This window comes from Ursus maritimus, unplaced genomic scaffold, assembly GCF_017311325.1.
Source record: "Ursus maritimus isolate PB19 unplaced genomic scaffold, ASM1731132v1 scaffold_6, whole genome shotgun sequence".
NCBI lineage: Eukaryota > Metazoa > Chordata > Mammalia > Carnivora > Ursidae > Ursus > Ursus maritimus.
The window spans coordinates 11,334,123-11,354,141 of record NW_024426774.1 but is presented as its reverse complement, the minus strand read 5'-3'; the positions used below and the strand labels follow the sequence as shown (position 1 = coordinate 11,354,141).

At 36.7% G+C, this 20,019-nt stretch overlaps 1 protein-coding gene across 1 annotated transcript in view; it reads left to right on the top strand.

Moving 5' to 3' along the window:
- Window positions 1-20,019, top strand: part of NBAS (NBAS subunit of NRZ tethering complex) — a 338,079-nt gene that overhangs the window by 104,581 nt on the left and 213,479 nt on the right. Inside the window, exon 21 of the mRNA XM_040622888.1 lies at window positions 416-552. Within this exon, the coding sequence (XP_040478822.1) occupies window positions 416-552 (137 nt within the window). The remainder of the gene's footprint in view (window positions 1-415; window positions 553-20,019) is intronic.

Sequence of the window (20,019 nt, the reverse complement as noted above, 5' to 3'; positions counted from 1 at the left end):
AAAAAAAAAAAAAAAAAGGTAGGGGCGCCTGGGTGGCTTAGTTGGTTAAGCTTCTGACTTTGGCTCAGGTCATGATCTCAGGGTCTTGGGATCGAGCCCTGAGTCCTCAGGGAGTCTGTTTCTCCCTCTCTGTCTGCCCCTTGCCCCACTCACTCATACTCTTTCTCTCTCTCTCTCAAATAAATAAAAATTTTAGAAAATGTTTATTCATCATTCTGAATTTTAAAAATAAGTAATTTTTACAGCATTAGATTGAGAAATGTGATGCAGACCAGGAAGAATTAGAAATATTTCAAAGTGCTTTAAATCAGAACTACATAAAAAGTTAATTTTAGGTTTTTGAATGCTGTTCTACAAGGTCATTCCTTTATTTCTAAGGTTTACAGTGGAAACTTACCCCTTGCTGTTTGTACAGGAAAGTAACGTACAAGCCCTCGAAATTCTGTTTACTTATCATGGATCAGACCTGCTTCCTCATCGCCTTGCAATTCTCTCCAACTTCCCAGAGACCACTTCTCCACATGAATATTCTGTTTTGCTGCCTGAAGCTTGGTATGTGACTGGGTTTACTGAATTTTACCTTTTTTCTAAATCATAACAGTTTTTTGTTTTGCTGAATAATTTGAATTAAACAAAATCGATTTTAACGGAATCTATTTAAACTTTTTTCTGATTATAAATTCTTTCTAACTTATTTTTAAATGATCTCAAAGCCAAAATATTTCTAGCATAGCAGGATCACCTTAACTTAATGAAAATGAACTTTACTTTTTATTTTTTTAATGAAGGCCTAATTTTACTGGTGTGTGCTCAATATGGTTTTATGGTTAAGAACAGCTGTTCTTGTTTTGTGTGTGCGGTTTTTTTGTTTGTTTGTTTTTTGTTAAGAACAGTTTTTAGGATAACTATTTGTTTGAATTAGATCTTTTAGAAATGAAGTAGTTCTGACAACATTAGGTAGTAGGTCCCGGGGACTCAGGAATGTCTGATTCCTGCCTTTCTTAACAACCGTTTCTCCCTGCGAAATTCCAGAGGCAGAAAGACAAATGGGAAATCAAAGTTCCACTTTATTATTAATTGGACTGATGCTCTTTGTCTCAGTTCAAGGCTCTTTGAGAATTGGGTCACGACACGTGACATAGACTCTTAAGTGCAGTGGTCCTCACTGTAGCACCCAGTGGGTTCTAGATGCCGGAACTTTTGTTCTTGAGAATGAAGAAAAGAGCATAAATTTGCCTCAGTGACTAGTTCAAAATGGGTAGGTAGGCCATTAGCTCCAGGCCTGAGTGGCACCTGGGAGCTGAGAGGAGTGCAAAGGATACTGTGCTTGTCCCTTACTGCACTGAGGCCAAAGGCAAGCGTATTCACCATGACATCTTCTGCATCCAGTGAGTGGACTGGGTTAGTAAATGTGAGACCATGTCCGTCTCCTAGTAAATGTGGCTCAGTCGCGATTTGCATGATTTACATCCTTTCTGAATTTGAGTTTACTTGTCTTTACCATGAGTTGACAGTCCCTGTGTTGCTTATTCATATTGCGTGTGTTGAGTTACAGGTGAATCGATATGTATGAGGTCTGCTCATGATCTGTAAAACGCTGTGAGAGATTATGACCATTCCAGTTGAAATCACAGTCACCAATTTTAGCTACTGGCAACTTAATGCTGTTAAGGGATGTTACTGGAATTTAGTGGATCATTTAGCTTCCTTATTTCTCCCCTGCCACCTCCACCCACTATCCTATGTGTAGGCTTGGATGTTGATGGTGAAGACCAACATTTACAGAGTAATTAGTAGGTATTTCATACATAGTTATATCTGGTTTTCATTTTTGGTATTTTCCCTCTTATTACAGAAAACTGAGGTTTACAGAGGTTTAGTAGCATAACTCATATAAAGTACGGCCAAGATTTGCAACTTTTATTTGTTTATAGTTGTAGATTAGGAAGCCTAAAAAATAAGTTCTAAATTCCTCATTTTGCACTACTCCTAGTGCTAAAAAAGTCTTAGTCATGGTAAAAGTGAACATAAAGAAGCTTGAGGTGCTCTTTTCATTTTCATATAATTTCTTTTATATTATTATAGTGATATGTAAAATGTATTTTGTCAATGTGTATTTATAGGTATTTTAGAATATAATTTTATTGTTTTCTTCCTCTTTGCAAAAATAGATCTAATCTGAATGTAAATGACTTTTTTCTATTCTAAATTGTCAGTATAGAGAAGGGCTATCTCTTAAAGAAAGGGGGAGCAGGCTATCTTCTCTTAGAGTTTTTTTTTTAAAGGTAGTTTGTCCTTAGACTTGAGTTCATTTGTGGTTATTATTTCCTGATGACTACTTAGATAAACATATGATTTTCTGAGATTTCAGAATTGGTATGCAAAATAGTTTGACAGTGCCCAGTGCTGGGTTACCTCTAAATGCCCTATGGTTCCTTTATCGGGGCTGCCGTAATCAACTTAAATTATGATAAATACTTGAGCTATATACCATATTATAGCAGAGGGTAATAGAAGATAAAATTATATGGAATCATTGTGTTGGGATATGTTGCTTAGACAAGTTTTGAAAAGATTCTAGTTGCTTAGGAGTCTTTATATTTATTTTAAGCACATTAGGGAAATAAAGATTTTTGTTTCTCAAGAAAGTCTTATTGAGTGTAGTTTTGCTCTAATTAGAAAGAATGAGGAACAACAGGTTTTAACAGTAATGTCTCTGTCTCCTTATGATTTTATGTGGGTGCAAAGCAAACCTGTAGTTACATTTCAGCCATAGCCTCTTCTGTGAAGTCTTCCATACACTTATTCCTTTTCCTACATTTTATCATTCTTTGTTCTTGTAGTATAACCCTTTTTACAGTGTATCTTAGTCATTTTTAGTTCAGCTTTTCTCCCTCTTGTTCCCTTTTTAAATAAACATCCAGCCTTAAAGCCAAAACTAACTCTTTAAGGTAGACACCATCTCCTCCTTATTTTTGGATTCTCATGGCCTAGGGTGGTGCTTATGTAGTCGGGTCTCTGAAAATGTTTGCTCGCTGAAGCAATTAGGGCTCTCATTTATAAGAGAGATCAAAGGCTGTCCCAAAGGAAGTGCAACAGAATAGACTTCTTACCTTTAACAAAGGAGATGCCCTGCTTAGTGTCTCACTGAGGCTCCGATGGCCTTAATTCACGAGTCCAGGGCTATTTTAGCCCAGAGTTAAAGCCGGACTGTTTTCCCCAGCTTCAAGTTTTATTCTAATGGATGCGTGGATCGATAAGATCTATTTATAGAAATCGTTTCCTTTTTGAGGAAATTTATTCTTCTTTGAAAACTTGGTATTTATTTTCCAGTCCCTTTCAAGTCAGAACAACACAGTGTCTGTTTTGTTGGAACCCGAGTGCTCCTCTGTATCCCTCTGCCCCCCACCGTTTGCTGAGCGCTGTCTGTGTGCCTGGCACTGTGCGTGGGAGGGATTCTGCAGTGAGGGAAACACTTTCTCTTTAGCAGGAGTTAATCAGGTATGTTTGATGCATCAAGAAAAATTCCTACATCCAGCATCATGCTTTCAAACTGAGGAAGAAATAAGAGTTGAAAAGACTCTACATACATTTGCAGGTTTTTTTTCTGCTTTTTTTTTTTTTTTAAAGCCTCCTCAGTTGCAATGTTTGAAAACTAGTAACAAGATCTTCCTTCTACCTCATTTACTGCCTTCAAGGACAGTAGAACTTTCTGTACATGTGCCTTTATTTCTTTCAGCATATATACCGCTCAGCAGCCCAGCCCTTTTCATCCTGCTTTATCGGCCCTTCAGCCCCTCCACTTGTATTTTGCAAGAAATGACTTTTCAGTGATCTGTTAACTGGATTTGAAACCATTACCCACCTCTAAGTGTACGGCTCTCGGAAGGCAGAATGGCTGTGGAACTCTGCACGGTCTTCAGCTTGCTGTTAGGACAGTGCGTCCAGTCCTCCGTTTCCTCCCTCCAGCCACGCAAGCCTGTTGGCCCTGGAGCATGCCACGCCTGCCCCCGCCATCGGGCTTTCGTGGCCCCTGTGCCTCCTGCCTGGTGCGCCCTTCTCCCAGATCTTCACGTGACTGGGTCTCTTACTTCTTCTGAGTCTCCTCTCAAAGGTCAGTCTCCTTCTCTGACCACTCTCTTTTCATAGTCTTCTGTCCCTACCACTGCTTTTGCCCTTAGCAGCTGTTTCTTCGTAGCACGTACACCTAACATAGCATACGGTTGTTTGTCTCCTCCACTTTATCTCATCTCCCTTGGCCTTCCTATTTACGATTTTACCCTCACTTTAAATCCTCCTTTCCTGCTTTATTTTCTTCGTAGCATTTATCACCCCTACCTTAGTTTGAGTTCTGTTTCCTTATCTTATTTATTTGCTTCGCTACTAAAATAGCAGCTCCGACAGGGCAGGGACTTGTGTTTTCTTCCCTTCCTTAGACCCTGCTGCACTTAGAAGATTGCCTGGCACGTTGTAGGCACTCAGTAAATACTTGTTGAATGAATGAATAAATGAATGAATGAATATCAGATCCATAAGGGAAGGACCTTGTGTCTTGTTCACTGGGTAGAGGTACATGGGAGGGTAGGTAGGGTTTTGCATCTTAGAGTTCAAGCCATGTAGTATCTTGGGAAGCAATAATAAGTTATGCCAACAAAGTGGCCTTTGACTTACCCCATGTTGAGCTCCTGTACGTAGAACTTTTGCTTTGGCATTTACCTGAAATTTGATGAACCAGTTTTGTTTGAACCAAATTTGATGATTATGATTGCTGGGAAACTTCTGTGGCGTGTGTTAGTTTTGTGTTTTATTTTGTCATTCTTATTATCATGTGTGTTCGACAGTGATGAAATGTGAGCAAGTTTTGTAAAACTTTGAAATTACATTTTTTATCATAGACGATACATCTCTTTATTAGCTATCTATCCTTAGTTTGTCATTGGTATAAAATGTGTATACTTTATATTCTAGTTGACTGTTTTAGTTGAAGTACAAAGGTGACATTTCTTACTGTCTTTATTAGCTTCCACAATTTTTGTTAATAGAGGTTTTTATAAAAGGGAATTTTTTTTAACTTTTGGTATTTTTTATATTTATGGCATGTTTTAGAAAGATTATTTAATTTTTTCATTGTATGCCTCTTTTCCTATTGTGGAATCTTTCCAGAATGATGGAAGTAACCTAGTTTAAAAAGTTGTATTTTGAACAGTTGTCTGTTGAATAGCATTGGGATAAGAGCTTCGATTCTAGAGCCAAGTTGCCTAGTTTGTGTTTTTGGATGACTTTTCTTAAATGCACCTCAGTCTTCTCACCTGTAAAATGGACATGATTGTAACACTTACTTCATAGCATTGTGGGAATGTTTAATGAGTCAGTGTATATAAAACATTGAGAACAGTGCCTGGCACCAAATAAATGCTACGTAAGTGTTAGCAATTGTTGTTAATGCAGAATCCTATACTAGGCTCTTGGCTTTATCTACTTCATATGCTTACTATTTTAAACTTCTTTTTGGAATAATTTTATAATTATTGAAAAGTTGAATGGAGAACACAAGGAGTTCCTATATACCCTTCACTTGGCTTCCCCTTTCTTCCCATATAATCATAGCACATTTGTCAAAACTAAGGAATTGTCACTGAAATAGTCAGTTCTGCTGTAACATGACATATGCACTCCTAAAAGTCACTGACGGTGCAGAATCTTGCAGTGAAAACCACAGGGCTGATGGGAAAAGTGGAATTAATGGTCCAGCACTCAGTGAAAGTTAGGAACCTAACTGAAAAGTTAGGAACCTAAAGGAAAGTCCTAACGTATTTTTACATGTGTTACATAGGTAACAGACATGCAAATACGAAAATATGGCACTTACCTTAAAAAAAGCCCTTAGACTTGGCACGTGGAAGTGGGTGTTGGAAGAGTTGCACTCCTGCATTATTGGGAAATGGAGGAAGAGGGGTGGGTAGAAATTGGTGGAAAGTTGTGCCACCAGATGTGGATGGGGGGCTTCCTAACACACTCTGGAAACTGAGGTCGCTGGTAGGTGTTTGGGTGTCCCTGCACGCGTAATCCAACATGGCTGGGTTCAGTTTTCTGTGTGCACCTAACGTTTCTTGTGGATGAAATTGGGTGTCAGCAAATGTGAAATTTATGTTACGCTCAAGTTGTTCCCTCATATATATCATTGGCACAAATTTGCATCTTCAAAACAGCATAGCAGAACTGACTGTACAATACTGTTAACTAAATGACAAATTTATTTGGATATAATTAGTTTTTCTACTAATACCCTTTTTCTGTTTCTGAATCCAATCTGGGATACCACATTGCATTTAAATTTCATTTATTTTTAATATATGGAAATAAACTGTTGTACATATATGTCAGTCAGGAAATTCTCTGACACATATATTTGCCAGATAATGAAAATTGATACTCATATTTATATTCCTGGATTATTTCCAGATTCAATAAGGAAAGATTGCATTATTTAGTGTATTTGGGGGTATTGCAGTATTTAAAGTATTTTATAGTTATAAGTGGTAAAACTCTAATGATGGAAGTCAAATATCCAGAACACTGCATTGTCCTCATCTAGACAAGCTGTTACTATAGTGACTTGGCAGTTTGTTTGCTTGTAAATATCTGAGTTTAGTTAGATTATTTGGTGATTAAAAGTTTGACTGAAAAGCATGCTGTAACTGTGGATGGATTGTACTTGTGTGAACCATAAAAATGTGTTACAGACATTTCTGTTTTCTGAGTTCGTGATTGTAAGAATTATTCGTTGACTTGTAATCATTCTTTGTCTTCGGCTCCACAGTAATTTATGTGACATCCCATTAAGGCGAAAAATCAGAAGGCGCTGGGTAAAAGACGTTAAGTCATTCGTTGTTTAGATCATGTATGATGTCAGCCTAATCGTATGTCCGTACATACCTGGCTACTTAGAAACTGCTCTTCTAGGGCATAGAAATAGAAAGCTCTTTCTTTCACCTGCTTCCTTTAGAGCAACACTGCAAAACAGTGCAGTAAGTTGTATGACGACCCAACCGGCAGAAGCGTTTCTTCTCCCCATGACCTCTTTGTGGTGACCCAGGGCCTCTTTGTGTCACGCATACTGTAACGCATGTTTGCCCCTGGCATTTTATTCCCTTGCTAACCCTGAATTATTCCTGCTTTTCCTCGGCCCTAATCCCTTTGTGGTGCTCTCTGTCCCACTTGACAATGCGGCAAGGTGATAACTGTGTTCTTCAACAGTTCGATTAAGAATGAATATATCTTATGTGCATTTGTAAGTCTCATTTTTGGCTTTGCGTATTTTTGGCTCTGTTAAGTGTAGGGACTGTTAAGATCATGTGACCATTATACGCTTTTTATGTTTTTAGAAAAAATTTTAATTGTTAAAAAATGCATAACATCAAATTTACCATTTTAACCATTTTCAGCATACAGTTCAGTAGTAAATACATTCACCTTGTTCAACCAATTTCCAGAACTCTTTAGCTTGTGAAGCTGAAACTCTGTGTCCATTAAACAACTCCCCATTTTCCACTCAACCCAGCCCCTGACCAGCACCATTCTGCTTTGTGTCTGGATGAAACTGTCTGCTCTCCTTGCCTCATAGAAGTGGAATCATGCAGTATTTGTCTTTCTATGGCTCTTTTATAGTTCACTTAGCATAATATCCTCAAGGCATAATACACTTTCAGTGAAATTAGTATTACGATTAAATAAAATTTCTAGTGGCTTGCCATCTGTGGGTCATGTTTCTGTTTATGCTGCAAAAGTACTTCCCAAATGAAGTAAAGGATGAAGATGAATTTAGTTTGAGATGCAAGGTTACCATTATTGCCTGACTTCCTATGGAAAACCTCTTCATCTCTTGATAATAAAGAGGGCGTAGGAGCTGAAGGGAACTTGTAGTATTTCCTCCAACACTTTGTTTTCTAAATCTTGGGTTTGAGTAGCCAAACATAGAGACTTTTTCTGTAATTACGGTAACATAAAATTTATGTCCTAAAATAGCAAAACATCAATATGCATTTTATTAAAATTCCCAGTAGGGCAAATTAGATTTCAGTCAAATTGATTTTATCTTATAACTTAAGTCATTAATAAATAATTTATCCTTAAAAAATCAGATGACATTTTTCCCTTTCTTCACAACGGAATGGTAGGTAGAAGTTTCAAATTGTTGATGCTTTGGTATTTTACATTAGTTGGTGATCTTTTTTTTTTTTTTCCCCACAAGAAATAATTTGAACTACCTTCTTCGTTGCAGAGTTGACCCTAAGCAGCTTTTAATTCTGAGCTGTAAATTTTTGTTTATTTTCCTTGAAAGGCAACAGAAGACTGTACCAGGATCAATTAATGGTGGCTTAGTTTCATAGTTTTAAGAATATTTTGGAAGTTTCTCTCCCATAAGAAGCATATTAATGTTTCTTTCAAAGCAGATGCTGATTTTTGAATTTTAATCTTTTTTAAGTGAAATTTATAACAAATCATAAGTACCTATGAAACTGATTTAAAAATTAAAGCATTTCTGTATTGCTTTATCTTATTTTGTTTTCATGGAAAGAACAATTTAAAGAAGTTGGAGGAGTCATTTGAAATTGTGTGATGTGAATCAAATGTGGTCCCTGTCCATAGATAAATTAGAATTTATTTTATGTAGGGACGATATCAGGCAGGTTAGGTATAGATATAACTATCATACAGTTAAAATACACGTTATAGGATGAGTGTAGATAGGTTTGGAGATGGGAGAGGTTACTTTCTGTTACAAAGGAGGGAAATCAGGAAAGCCTTCTTGGAAGAGGTTAGGTTTGCTCTAGACGTTGAAAGTTGAGTGTGATTCTTGATATTGGGAAATTTGGGGAGGAAAGAGCCATCTGACTCTTTAGCATGAAGTTGTTGTTCCCACTCAGTCTTCACCTGGACAAAAGATGCTCCCGGTGAATTTGTTAGTTGAAATGAAATGAATTAATGCACCGGATTTCCAGTGAACAATCAGGAATCTGTTTTTCTCTTATGTTTTTATGTAGCCTACTCCTGTTCATAAAGATTTCTTTTTTCTTCTCTGAAATTGTTAAAAAGCAGTTTCTATTGGTCATTCTATTGGTCATTCCCACTGTAATTTTGTTGTTGTAATAGAAATATCACCTAAACTGTAGCCTGGATGATGAAATAATTATGGAAAAAATTGGGGCATTGCATTCACTTGTTTGATTCTCAAGAGAAAAATAAAAGTGTTTCTTTTCCCTTTAAAATTGAAAAGTTGATTAGTTACCTAATCAAAATTCAATTCCCATATGTGCAGTTTATTTCTGAACTGCTGTGAACAAAGAACAATAAAGTGGTTTGTATTTTGGGCTTGGAATAAGTATTTGGCCTTCTGTGGTGAGAGGACTATAGAGAGTATTTTACAGAATGGAATATGTTGGCAGTTTCTGAATCCAAGAATAACCTGGTGTTTGGATCAGAAAGGAAAAGCTCATCGCCTCAACTGTCTGGGAGCAGGGTCTGGGGCTGGCAGTGGGGTAATTGGTTTGCTTGTCTCCTGGCACTAAGGGCATGTTAGATCTTGACTCAATTAGTTCTTGTCTTTCTATTTATGTAAAGCAACAAAATGCATTTAGGGCAATTTCTTTGATTAAGAAGGTGGAAATGAATATTATTTTAGAGTATCTTTTATGGGCTTTGGAAAGTATGTTGATACTGATATTTATTATGTGTTTGGTACTCTGAGAAGTACTAAAGAAATGAAGGTGTACTGATTTGTTCATTCGTTTCCTCTTTTTTGCGTATGGAACTTTTTTTTTTTAAATTTACAAACCAATTTTATGTTTCACATGTAATTCTCACATCAAGTTTATGGGATAAACAGAAAAGGGATTGTTATCCTGTTTTTAGGGCAAAAAATTTGAGAGGCATTAGTAGAAATATATGCTGAAATAGGGAGTTATTTTAAAAATAATTTTAATTGCACTGTCATTTTAGTGTATATGTAATGTCAAATGTTTCTAATATGGCTTAATGCGGTTCAAAGTTTCTAATTTTATTTGAAATTAAGACCTCTTTGAGAGGGTACTTGTTTTTTTAAACTAATGCACTCTCCTAAAAATCTGTTACTAAATTCAGCATTACCTCGTGGTACCAAATGATACTCTTTTCATGGAGATGAGATTTTTCTTTCATTATTCATTTTCCTCCAAACTTTAAGTACCCTGCCCAATAATTCTGAACATGTGATCCTTAAGTAGATTATAACATCTTCTGAATGGTTGAATTACCTTAGGGAAATAGTCCCTATAATTCTTGATCACACAATGTCTTTTCCAGTCAAGATTTCATTAATATGTAAATACTTGTCTGTAACAGCAGTGAATCTCTTTATCACACTATATTTAATTAACATATAAATAACCCTGTGAGACACTTTCCCAATTTCTGATATAGACAAGCCTGTTTAAATATTGTATTTGTAATAAGAAAAATTCTATTAAGAATCAAATTCATATTTCATACACAAAGTCCATACCTTATTTTAAGAAATGTTTTGACCTCCATATGTACCCAATTTTTAATCCCAAAAGTTTACATGTATACTATATGTAATAACTGTAGGAAAAAAACTCCATGACATACGTAAATGTTGGGATCACATGACGTGGTATTGACATCTGTTTGATGTAGAGATGCGGAGGGACAGTGGTACTATGGGAAGAGCAAAGGATTTTGTCAATACATGGGTGTGTGTCCTAGTCCTGATCTTTGCTAGCTGTGTTACATTTGGGAAGTCACTTTGCTTCTCTAAACTTGAGTTTCTTCATGTGGGGGTTGGGGACATTGTGGAGGTATCATGACAATTGAGTAACTTAAGAGCGATGTCCTCTGCCACTGTTCCGAGCATGGCAGTGGCATCTGGTGCACAGTAGTGGTTAGAGTAGCTGAGGGGATGGCGGCAGCACCAGTGTTCTTGGTGCATGTTGGTAGGCATGTCATGTCACAGATACCTTTTAGTTTCAAGCGCATTAAGTAGGCTTGCAAGAGACTGATGAATGAACAAAATATAAAATTATAATAGGGAATATCCCTCCTGATGGCACTGATGCTGATTGCTCATCTGGGAGAGCACCCTTCTCCTGGTATCAGGTCCCTGAGGTTCCAAATTATTAATCAAGAAGTTGCTTAGTGAACCTGATTTCGAATGCAATTTTAAAGTTTTTAATTTCACTTTGTATTGAATTATATATACAGGAAAATGAACAAATTGTTAAGTGTACAGTTTGGTGAATTTGTGAGCGAGTTGAAGAACAACGTTATCAGCATCCCTTAAACCCTGTCCTGTTTCCCTCTTGTAGTCACCTCATCCAAGAGAGCCACTACCCTGACTTCTGACGCCACAGCTTAGTTTTTGTCTGAAAGAAATGGAGTGGCTTGTGTGGACTCTTTTAATATGTAATCTCTGGAAAACATAAATAACTATTCTTACCTCTCAACAGAGCTCAGATTTCTGATGTCTTTCAAATTGGATACTTTTCTAATGCTGGATGTACATTGATATTTTGTTTTGTTTTTTTATATTTAAAGCGTGTTTTTTGTGGATAATATATAGTTGATCCTTGAACAACGTGGGTGTTAGGGGCACTGACCCCCTGTGCAGTCCAAAATCCACACATGTGTAACTTTTGATTCCCTCAGAGCTTAACTACTAATAGCCTACTGTTTACTGGAACTTACCAATAATATAAACAATCAATTAACGCATATGTTGTATGTATTATGTACTGTATTCTTACAATAAAGTAAGCTAGGGAAATGAAAATGTTATTAAAAAATCATAAGGAAGAGAAAACAGTTGCAGTACTGTATTGTACTTATCAGAAAAAAATCTGTATATAAATGGACCTACATAGTTCAAACCGGTGTTGTTCAAGGGTCAACTGTAATTGAATCTTGCTGTTTAATCTGGTAATCTCTGCCTTTATGTTGTCATGCTCTGGCTATTTATATATAATGCATAGCTCAGTGTGGTTCAGTTAAAAGATGACACCTGGGTATTTGTGTATCATTTGTTCCATTTATTCATTGTTTGCCTTTTTCTGCTTTCCTTTGAATTGGCTATTATAATTCCATTTAATTTCCTTTATCGGATTATTAGCTATACCTTTTTTTTTCTTTTGGTGGTTGCTGTAGTGTTTACAGCATATGTGTTTAATTTACGATAGTCTACCATCAAATAATACAGTAGAACTTCATGTATAATGTAAGAACCTTACCCCAGTATTTTTCCATCTTTCCCCCTGCTGGCTTTTGAATGATTGTTGTCCTATATTTAACTTTTACATATGTTATGAACACCACAATACATTTTTATCATTTTTGCTTCACTAAGTAACCTTTTAAAAAATTACAAAATGAGCTTTATATCGGCTCATGTAGTTACTGTTTCCGCTGCTGTTCATTGCCTTTTGTAGGTCCAGATTCGTATCTGGTATCAATTTTGTCCTGTTGAAAGGCTTTCTTTGGCATCTCTTGTAGGGCGAGTCTGCTGGCCATGTATTCTCTGCTTTTGTATGCCTGAAGAACGCTTTATTTTGCCTTTGTTTTGGAAATACTTTTGCTGAGTATAGGATTCTAGGCTGTCACTTTTATCCTTTTAGTCCTTCAGAGGTTTCACTCCACTGTCATCTTCCTTTGTCCTCCGTGAGGCTGGTTGTCATTCTTACTGTTTCTCTTTACATCATGTGTCTTATTTTCTTTGTTTTTAAGATTTTCTCTGTCACTAGTTTTGAGCTCTTGGATACGATGCACCTTGATGTGGTTTATTCTCATTGCTGTTTATTGACTTCTTTGGATCTACACCAAATTTAGGAAATTCAGGCCAATGATTTCTTCCAGTATTTTTTTCTCCCCTCACTTCCCCTCCTCAATACACACACTCTTTCCTGGGCCACCACTTACATGTGTGCGAGCCACTTGCTCTTGTCTTACTACAATTTGTTTTTTTCAGTCTTTTTCTGCATTTCATTTTGGATAGTTTCTATTACTGTGTCTTCGTAAACTGACTACTCTTTGCTTCTGTGGTTTCTGCCCTTACTGCCATTGGTGTGTTTTCATCTGACCTGCTGCGTTTTCATTCCTAGGAGTTAGGTTTGGGCTTTTAAAAAGTTTTCTATTTCTATGTCATGTTATTGGTGTTTCTTGGTCTGGTTTAAGAAATTGATAATTCTCCTGATAATGGGCCATAATTTCCTGCTCTTTTGCATACCTGGTATTTTTTACTGGATGCCAAGCATGTAGGTTTGTTCATTTCACTAGTTGAGTTCCCATCCCTGTTGTTATGAACATATTTTGTTCTTTCCCATAATGCATTGTGTATTGAATCACACTGTGTGTGTGTGTGTGTGTGTGTGTGTGTGCGCGCGCGCACGTGCTATAAGGTTAGCTTCTCTGTGAAGTTGATCTAAATGGGTTTCTTAATTTACAGTGGGTTAAATTAATCTGTAGTGGGTTTCTTTAATCTGAAAATTCTAGAAAGTGGTCTAGCAATGTAGGTATAGGGCTATTTAATTGATATAGTATCTTGTTCGTGAATAAGCTGGAACTTGTTTTTATCCCAGCGTCAACTCCCTCTCCTCTTCCTGTGCCCTTCCTGTCCTTCTTGTTTCTGATTGTGTGAATGAGTGTTTGTTAGGTAGTAAGAATCTATACTAAAACATATTAGACCCATTTCCTTCAAATTCTCTAATGCTTTGCTTTCTTTTCTTCCTGCAATCTCTAGTTTAACTTTGAACTTCATCAGCAGTAGGGATGTGTTAGAATTACTTGCACCACAGATACTTAGACCATTGTCTTCCCAACCACAGCCTGTGGAATTGACATCAGAGTCTCTCTGTCTTCATTTCTGGGATTTTCGTTTCTTCAGTTGTGATTGTCTATTAGTCTGCTGTGTAATTTGGCCTAGATCCAAAGAACTCATGATGGAAAGGCTATAGAAAGACTTGTACAGCAGGGTCTTAGGGCCAGCCACCTTCTGTGGTTCTTTGCTTATTTAAGGCTTGGGACCTTTCACTTTTCTCTGCTTCTGCACGCTCATGCACAGGCACAGAGCCACCTGCAGGACACAGTATCTGCAGCGTTGCTAATGGCATGGGTATACAGTAGGAGGTTATACTGTCCATTTCAGAAGTTTTAAATCAGAAAAATTTGAGCAAACTCTAAAGTACATTGTCTAAATCTTTAGCCACAGAAAAAGCCTCTTGATCTTGAGCTGTACATACCCTGTGGTTTACTGGTTGTTTTCATTTATTTATTTATTCATACTCAGTCCTTCAGTTTGTCCATCTATCTGTCAAGTATTTAGCGGGGTTTAAATGAATGCCAGGTATTGCACTAAGGGTATGAAAATGACTCAAACTTTGAAGGAGCTTACAGTTTAGTAAAGGAGCAAGACACAAATAAATAACTGTACATATCTTACATGCCTTATCGTGGGGTTATATCCTAAACCCATTGTTGAAAATATTAAGTCGAAAGTGCATTTAATACACCTAACCTACTGAATGTCATAGCTTAGCCTGCCTTAATCATGTTCATGATGCTTAATACTAGCCAACAGTTGGGCGAAATCATCTAACACAAGGCCTGTTTTATAATAAAAGTGGTGAGCATCTTATGTAATTTATTGAATACTGTACTGAAAGTGAGAAACAGGATGGTTGTGTGATTACAGAAGGGTTGTAAGTAAATTGGGTGTTTATCCTTAGTGGTTGATCGCATGGGTGACGAGAAGCTGTGGCTCATTGCCGCTGTCTGGCATCATGAGACAGTATCATACCCAAGAAAAGACCAAACTTCAAAATTCAAAGTATAGTTTCTACTGAATGCATATCCATTTCACGCCATTGTAAAGTAAAAAAAAATTGTAAACCGAACCATTCTAAGTTGGGGACCATCCAGAAGTAACAGAAATACACACAAAGCTTAGTAATGTGGAAAAAAGTCAGGTAACCTTTATCTGGGAACGTGACAGAAGGTTTCAATTGTTTTTTCCTCTAAAGATCACCACATTGATTGAGCCAAGTAAAGACAACATTGTAAATATGCATGCCATGAATCAGACTGCTTTTCTATCCATTTAGATGAGGTTAAAATGCTGAATTTATAATTTTTTAAAATTCGTTTTAAATAATCTCAATCCACATTTTTTTCTCCCTATTGCCACTATACAATTTTGTTTCTGAAGTGTAATTTTTTTTTTGAAGAGCTTTTTTGAAAAGAGTAATAGATTGCTTCCTTTTTAAAAGGAGCTTGCTGAGTCATTAACTTGATTGAGTCATTTTGCCGAGACTCTTCTGTAAGTTGGGTACTGAGGGCGTAAAGTGCCCCCACTCTGAACCACTTGTGTACAAATAAATAATCACAGTAGCAGTGAGGTAAATGCTGCGGGAGGATCACAGTCTCAGCTGTGTAGTCTTAATTGACTTTTATATTTTTCATTTATTCAGATTAATTTTTTTCTTTTTTAAGTTGAAATATAGTTGACACACAATGCTATATTAGCTTCAGATTGGTTTCAACATCAAATTAGTTTCACAACGTATTGATTCTACAAGTCTATACCTTATGCTGTGCTCACCACAAGGGTGGCTGTCATCTGTCATCATTCAACGTTATTGTAATACCACTGACTATATTCCCTACACTGTGCCTTTTATTCCTGGGACTTAATCATTCCGTAACCAGAAGGTTATATCTCCCACTACTCTTCACCCTTTTGCTCATCCCCCCACTCACCTACCCTCTGGTAACCATCAATTCTCTGTGTTTATGGGTTTTGTTTTTCATTTAAATTAAATTAGCCAACATACAGTCCATCATTAGTTTCAGATGTAGAGTTCAATAATTCATCAGTTGCGTGTAACACAAAGTGCTCTGTTTCTGCTTTTCGTTTGTTTACTCATTTGGTTTTTAGATTCCACATGTAAGTGAAATCATTTGGTGTTTGTCTTCATCTGACTTATTTCCCTTAGCATAATACCTTCTAAGAGGTCCATCCATGTTGTCACAAATGTTGAGATCTCAACCTTTTTTTATGGCTGAGTAATATTCCATTGTATATATGTGTACCACATCTTTATCCATTCATCTATTGATGGACACTTGGGCTACTTCCATATCTTGGCTATTGTAAATAATGCTGCAGTAAACATAGGGGTGCACGTATCTTTTCAAATTAGTGTTTTTATTTTCTTTGTGTAAGTACCCAGTAGTGGAATTATTGGATCATATGGTTTTGAGGAACCTCCATTTTGTTTTCCACATTGACTACACCCATTTACATTCTCACCGACAGTGCATGATGGTTCTTTTTTCTCCACATACTTGCCAACACTTGTTACTTTTTGTCTTTTTGGTTCTAGCCATTCTGACAGGTGTCAGATGATACCTGATTGTGGTTTTGATTTGCATTTCCTTGATGATTAGTGATGTTGAACAATTTCTCATGTGGTTCACTAAGGTTTATATCTTGATTAAATCTTTTCAGTTCTTAAAAGGTTTTTTTTTGTTGTTTGTTTTTGAGAGCTTTGATATTAGAATGAAGGGAATATTAGTGGATGTGTTCCNCCTGCTGATCATTTATTTATTCACTCAGTAAGTCAGGTTCTAGAACTAGGCTGTCTGGGTTCAGATCCCAGCTGCAGCTTTTTAGTTGTGTGACTTTGCATTGTTAGTAAACGTTTCTCTGCCACTGTTTTCTCTCCTGTAAAAGGAGAGAGATAATGGCTGTCTCTCAGGACTGCTGAATTTACATATGTGTATATATATATATCGCTTCGAACTTTGTATTTGTGCTCACACAGAGGAAGTGCTGTGTGTGAAATGCCCATTCAGTGCAGGTCTAGAGGCAGGAATATACGGGATCTTGAAGGGTGATGGTGGGGAAATCACACTTCCTGTGTCTTGAGATCTGCATAGGCATTATTTTGCTGTTTTCTTTAGTTATATGAGTAAAAGGAAGACAAAAAAATTCTTGTTTTCCTCTCTAATCCTTTGGTTCAAACTCTGTTAGCATTATAACTTTATATCGGGTCAGGGTTTGTAAAGTACATTGAAACAATTCATAAACATTTTGGTATATTTCATTAGTTTTGTAGTTGATAAATTCAGAAGTCATATACTTTTATCTTTGTCCTGGAAGGTTTTGCTGGTTTAATTAATAGACCAAAGGAGATTCATTAGGGTCTTGTTATTTTTAAGTAGTATGAAATAAAAGAGTTTTGCTGCTCTTCAGTCTAAGTAACAAAACAGGGAGTGAAATTGACTCTTTCTCTTATGTTACTTCCCTGATGGTGGTTGGCACATGAGTTTTGAGCTTCCCCCATGTGAAATAGTCCTCATCAATGCTTGGTTGACTCTTAGACCTCAGATCTTTCAGTATTGTCCTATTGAATATGTGTTCTCCCTTCCTGAATGACATACTGGCAACTCTGAAACTACAGTTGAGTTTATGCTATAAATGAAAGTTATAATTCACCAGTTTTAATTCACCCCTATTTTCTATAGGTGCAGTATTATAAATATGAAAATCATGACAGAAATAAAAAAAATTGTTAATTTTTTTGTGTGTAACACCACATGCTGAATGTAAAAATTACTACATAAATGTTTTTGGGATTTTAAAAAAAATGTCTATTTTAGCTTATTCTTATTGAAGTACATGCCATTTAATTTGGGTTTGAAGATGCCTTTTTTACCCCTACTAACCTGCCTTGTAGCAAACATAAGTATTCTTCATTGTTCTGAGGACCTTGAGTGCCTGTTCTTCGGAATTAGTGTCCTCTCTCAAAGGAACAGGTGATGTGTAAGGGTCAATTTTTTCAATCACTGACCTCTGTAGTCATCTGTTGCCCCTTGTTTTGTTGACAGCAGGCACCTTGCTGAAGAGTAGCCTTTCTCACTTAGCTTTTCGGAATAATTTTCCTTTGGGGTTTGTGGCTTTCCCTTAAACTTTAATGATTTTGCCAAGTTGTCCTCCTCAGAAATAATCAGATCATCCGTTGCTTATGGTAAAATACTTATTTTCAAATTTTGTTTTAAGCATTTGGGAGAGAGATGATGCCTTGTAGATATTGTTGCTTAGTTCTACCCCATAAATCAGCTCATCACTTCTTATTACTGCTTATTGTGTTGGCCAGGAGCCATATATTCAGGTTGGGGTCAACAGAGTTTATTGCAGTTGTTAGGTATTTGTAAACATAATCATTGATATTATTTATATAGTGTTACTATTTATCATAAAGTAGATCTTGAAATGTCACACAGTTACATGTATCTTGTGTTTTACTCCCCATGAAAACCTTCTTGCTGGTGTTAGGAATATAATGATGCTTTTTATGATAGTTGAACACTTATTAGATATCAGGAACTACTCTGAGGTCTTTAGATGTGCTAACTTGATTCTCCCCAAATCCAAATGAGCTTAATACTGTTATTCCTTCTGTTTTACTAATGGGACGGGGGGGGGGGGCGGGGAGGAGAGCCCAAGTCCTGCAGGTGGTATTTTCACTCTGGTCTCTTGTTTACCTTGCTAACATCCCAGAATACGGGTTAAGTTTCAAAATAACTCCTGGGGGCGCCTGGGTAGCGCAGTCGTTAAGCGTCTGCCTTCGGCTCAGGGCGTGATCCCGGCGTTCCGGGTTCGAGTCCCACATAGGGCTCCTCTGCTGGGAGCCTGCTTCTTCCTCTCCCACTCCCCTGCTGTGTTCCCTCTCTCGCTGGCTGTCTCTCTGTCACAAAAATAAATAAAATCTTAAAAAAAAAAAGTTTCAAAATAACTCCTTAATCTGCTATTGTTTTTGTGTCATATGTCAATGAGAGTGAATCCTGTTGGTCCAGAAGAGAACTCTGAGTGAGGCCTTTAGATAGCTTTTTTCCAGCCTGGCCTTCTGACTGATGACAGCTTTTTGATTGGTTTCCCACTGAGTTTCAGACCAGTGTGATTTGTTCGGTAATGGTAACCACAGTGTAGTTATACATGTGGGCTCACGTTATTATTATTTCTTGTCCTTTATTTACCAGAACATTTTCTTCTATGCTAAATAATAGAAATAAATATAACTCCACATCTTAAAACCAGCGCATAAAAGGTGGCAATTAGTAGTAATGCACAGTCTGTTTTGCTTTTTGTTTCCACGGCATAGAACACGAACAAAAGAACTTTCTACAAGTTTATTCTTGATAAAATTTCTTTGAAATAAAACATTTAAATTTAGTGTGAGAAATAATTGGCGAGAGAATAGTCAAACATAATAGAACTTGTAATATTCATTCCTTTCCTGCTGACAGATAAATGTTACCTTCAGATGAAACCAGCAAAGTTTATTGTTTGGAATAAAACAATGAACAGGATTCTAATATAAAGAATCTTAAAATTAAGCAGCCATTATTTTGTAAAGAGATCATTTAAGTTTACCCTGTACTTCTCTTTTTTAGTGGGGGGTGATGCGTTTAAGTCTTAAGACTTCTTAAGCCAAGCGGAAACAATAAAAAACAAAGATGAAACAAAGTATATGTAAATGTTTTGTGTTTGTGGAACTTCAGATTCAGAGTGGAACTTTTGCAAACTCCCCAAACTTTTTACAGTTCTTCAGAAGGAAGCAGTGTGTTTACTATGTTTTTTGTGAACCACAGTTTCACCTAGCCCATTAACTGTTTTATGTGACTAATAGAATTAATGAAAAAGGTTTTCTCTGGATTTTATTGTACGTGCTATCACTCTGCTTACCTTATGAAAGAATAAGTGGCTAGAATCTGGGCATTTTTAGAAAGGCAATGATAGAACCAATTAGTTATTTTCAAGTGTTAAGAATGGTGAGATTTACGGAAATAAGTATTCTGAACTATTTTTCCCACCTGAGCTAGAACATGACCTGTCCCTCTACCTGGATTAGATGTGCACTACTGCTGGTATAGCTTACTCTTCGTCAGCGGACTGGTCTATGTTCGGAAAGC